The 2,503-nt window shown below is 57.1% G+C and overlaps 1 protein-coding gene across 1 annotated transcript in view; it reads right to left on the bottom strand.

Moving 5' to 3' along the window:
• Positions 1-2,503, bottom strand: part of LOC113215102 (uncharacterized) — a 45,858-nt gene that overhangs the window by 1,048 nt on the left and 42,307 nt on the right. The window contains exon 4 of the mRNA XM_052275533.1: positions 1,649-2,092. Within this exon, the coding sequence (XP_052131493.1) occupies positions 1,649-2,092 (444 nt within the window). The remainder of the gene's footprint in view (positions 1-1,648; positions 2,093-2,503) is intronic.

Below are 2,503 nucleotides of genomic sequence, written 5' to 3'. Positions count from 1 at the left end.
TCTCTCTCCCCTCTCTCTCTCTTTCTCTCCGCCTACAATGTTGCCCTTAGGCTCCATCATGGGATTGCCTAGCCTTCAGTTCTCCTCACCCCCCGATCGGTAAAGTTATCATCGAAGAATCCGCTGCAGCTCCAGGGTCCGCGAGGCACCCGCGCCAGCTGGAGACTTCAGCACAGCAGCCCCAGCCTCCGCAGTCGAGTAGCGCCGCACCGCCACACTGCGTTTGGAGAGTAATGTAGCTGCGCTCATCGAGTATCCGCTTACACAAATGCTGGCATTCTTTTCAGAGACTACTTTCACATGCATATCCTGACTGATTTATCTATCTTTTTTTTTTTTGCATTTGATTTCCGACGATGTTCTTGTCAGTACCTCAGGTAGAAGATTAACACTGCGCGCATTTCCTTGGCGTTGCTGGCCACTGAGCTATACACCTCTGTTAGTACAGACCTTCCAAAAGTGCGCTGGGGTTGATCAGAGCAGAGACCTAGGCGGACATACTCGCTGTGGCGCCTTCTAGCCAAGCGTAAATGCGGTACATAGAGCAGGAGAAAATAAAAGTACGGGGTCTACGGAGCACACTGTACCTGTACGTTTTAAATTGTCGGGTAGAAACGGCAACAGCGGCAGGGACAGCAGGAGGGTCGGCGCTGACGGTGAGGACTGAGAAACATGGCCGACGAAACGTCGGGCCTGCCTGGGCCTTGTTCGATCCCCCCTTCACCTTCTATCCCCCTTCCCCCATTTTTGCTCTTTTTCTTCCGCGACAGTTGGCACTCACTACAGTATATACGGGAATCCGGCCCGTCGCTGACGTATGTACTGACCGAGCCCTCTCGCCCCCTCCACCCCCTAACCGGCCCGTCTGGTATTACTCTTCCTCCCCTCTCAACGCTCACTTTCCGCCAGACCAGCGCGTTATTCACCTTGTTCCTCTTGCTCTCCACGCACGGTCCTCTATGGACTCCTCCTCTTCTCCCTCATCTCTCTCTCTCACTCTCTCTGTCTCTCTCTCTCTACCCTCTTCCTACGTCTCTTCCTCCCCCACACTCCCCCCTTCTCCTTCTACCTCCTTACATTTTTCTTGACGCTTCCCCCGGTCTCTCACAGCGGCGGTGCTGCTGTTGCATTTTTACTAAATGTGTCACGGTGTGCAGTGCACGGTCTCGTAGCACCTCGCCGAACGGACTTGAACAAGGTCGAATTTGGGCAGGGGAATTATATAGACTTAAAGGAGAAGGGGATCGGCAGGCAGGGCCCAGGGGCCGCGACTGTTTTACCGTCTGACCCCTCGCACGCTCTCTCTCCATCCCCTTCTCTCTCTTTCTCTCTCTCCAATCCTTCTCCCCACTCGCTCGCTCCTCCCCTCTCCTCCCTCGCTCGCTCTCTCCCGCAAGTCGCTCGCTTTATCGCCCACACCGCCCTATGAATCTCAAGCAGCCGATGCTCCTGGGATGGCGACTTGTTCCAGCCAGTGGGGCGTGGCGTGGCGGGGCGGGCTGCGGTAGGGCATACGCATCCAGCGGCCAGATTCCACCAACGTAGGAGGGAAGACTGAGTAAATTTGGTGGAATAGGAAGGGGGATGCAGTGATTTCTTTTTTGTTTCCGCTGCAAGAAAAACAAACGAAACGACGCCCCTGACTTACCTGGCACTTGCCGTTGATGCACATGTCCAGGCTGCCCGGCCGACACCGGGTGCCGTCCTGCGACTTGGGAGCCAGCACCTCGACGACGGGGCCCGAGCCGACGTCCACATGGTCCTCGTCGTCGTCGTCCTCGTTCACGACGGCGTCGTCTTCGTCCTCGTCCTCCTCGACGTCGTCGCCACCCTCGTCGTCGTCGCCCTTGTGCTGGCCACGCCGCCGCCGGCCCTCCCCGCGTCCGCGCCGCCGCCGGCCCTGCCGCCTCCGGGGCGTCTCCAGCGGCACGCCGTGGCCGCGGCCCTCCGGCACGGGCTCGCCCCTGCACACGAGCGCGCACGGCCGGTCCTCGTCGTGGTACGGCGTCCAGCGGTAGAAGCGGCCGTGGCGCGGCTCGCGGTTCCACGCCTCACACTGCTGCGCGCGGAAGTCCACCGCGTCCATGCAGGGCTGCAACACATTCAACGAATCGGTGTTGTCAACTAAAAGAACTATAATACGCGCCCAACAAAATCCATTTGTTCTCTTCAATCAGAAAGAAAGTGATTCAAGCGCTAGAGAGCGCTACAAGGGAGAAAGCGCGAAACACACAGCACCGCGCTTATCCACACTGGTGCTCCTGTACAGCCTTTCTTTGTTTTCTTTTATTTTTGTTCTTACTCTTTAATGTGTGGACCACGAAAAACAGACAAAGCCAATGGGTCCGCGGGGGGCTCATCCCAATGGCACATCGCTTTATCGTTGAACGGTTCGAATTTATCGCGGGGAGTCGTAGTCGAGATATCGCCCGAGCACCTCACCCCATGCGCGGTTATGCATGTAAATTAATTTGCGCCTTCCCCGAGGAAGCATGACTTACCT

Source organism: Frankliniella occidentalis, unplaced genomic scaffold, assembly GCF_000697945.3.
Source record: "Frankliniella occidentalis isolate FOCC.00 unplaced genomic scaffold, Focc_3.1 Scaffold8, whole genome shotgun sequence".
Classification (NCBI taxonomy): domain Eukaryota; kingdom Metazoa; phylum Arthropoda; class Insecta; order Thysanoptera; family Thripidae; genus Frankliniella; species Frankliniella occidentalis.
The sequence above is the reverse complement of the archived record's forward strand: the minus strand, read 5'-3'. Positions and strand labels throughout refer to the sequence as shown.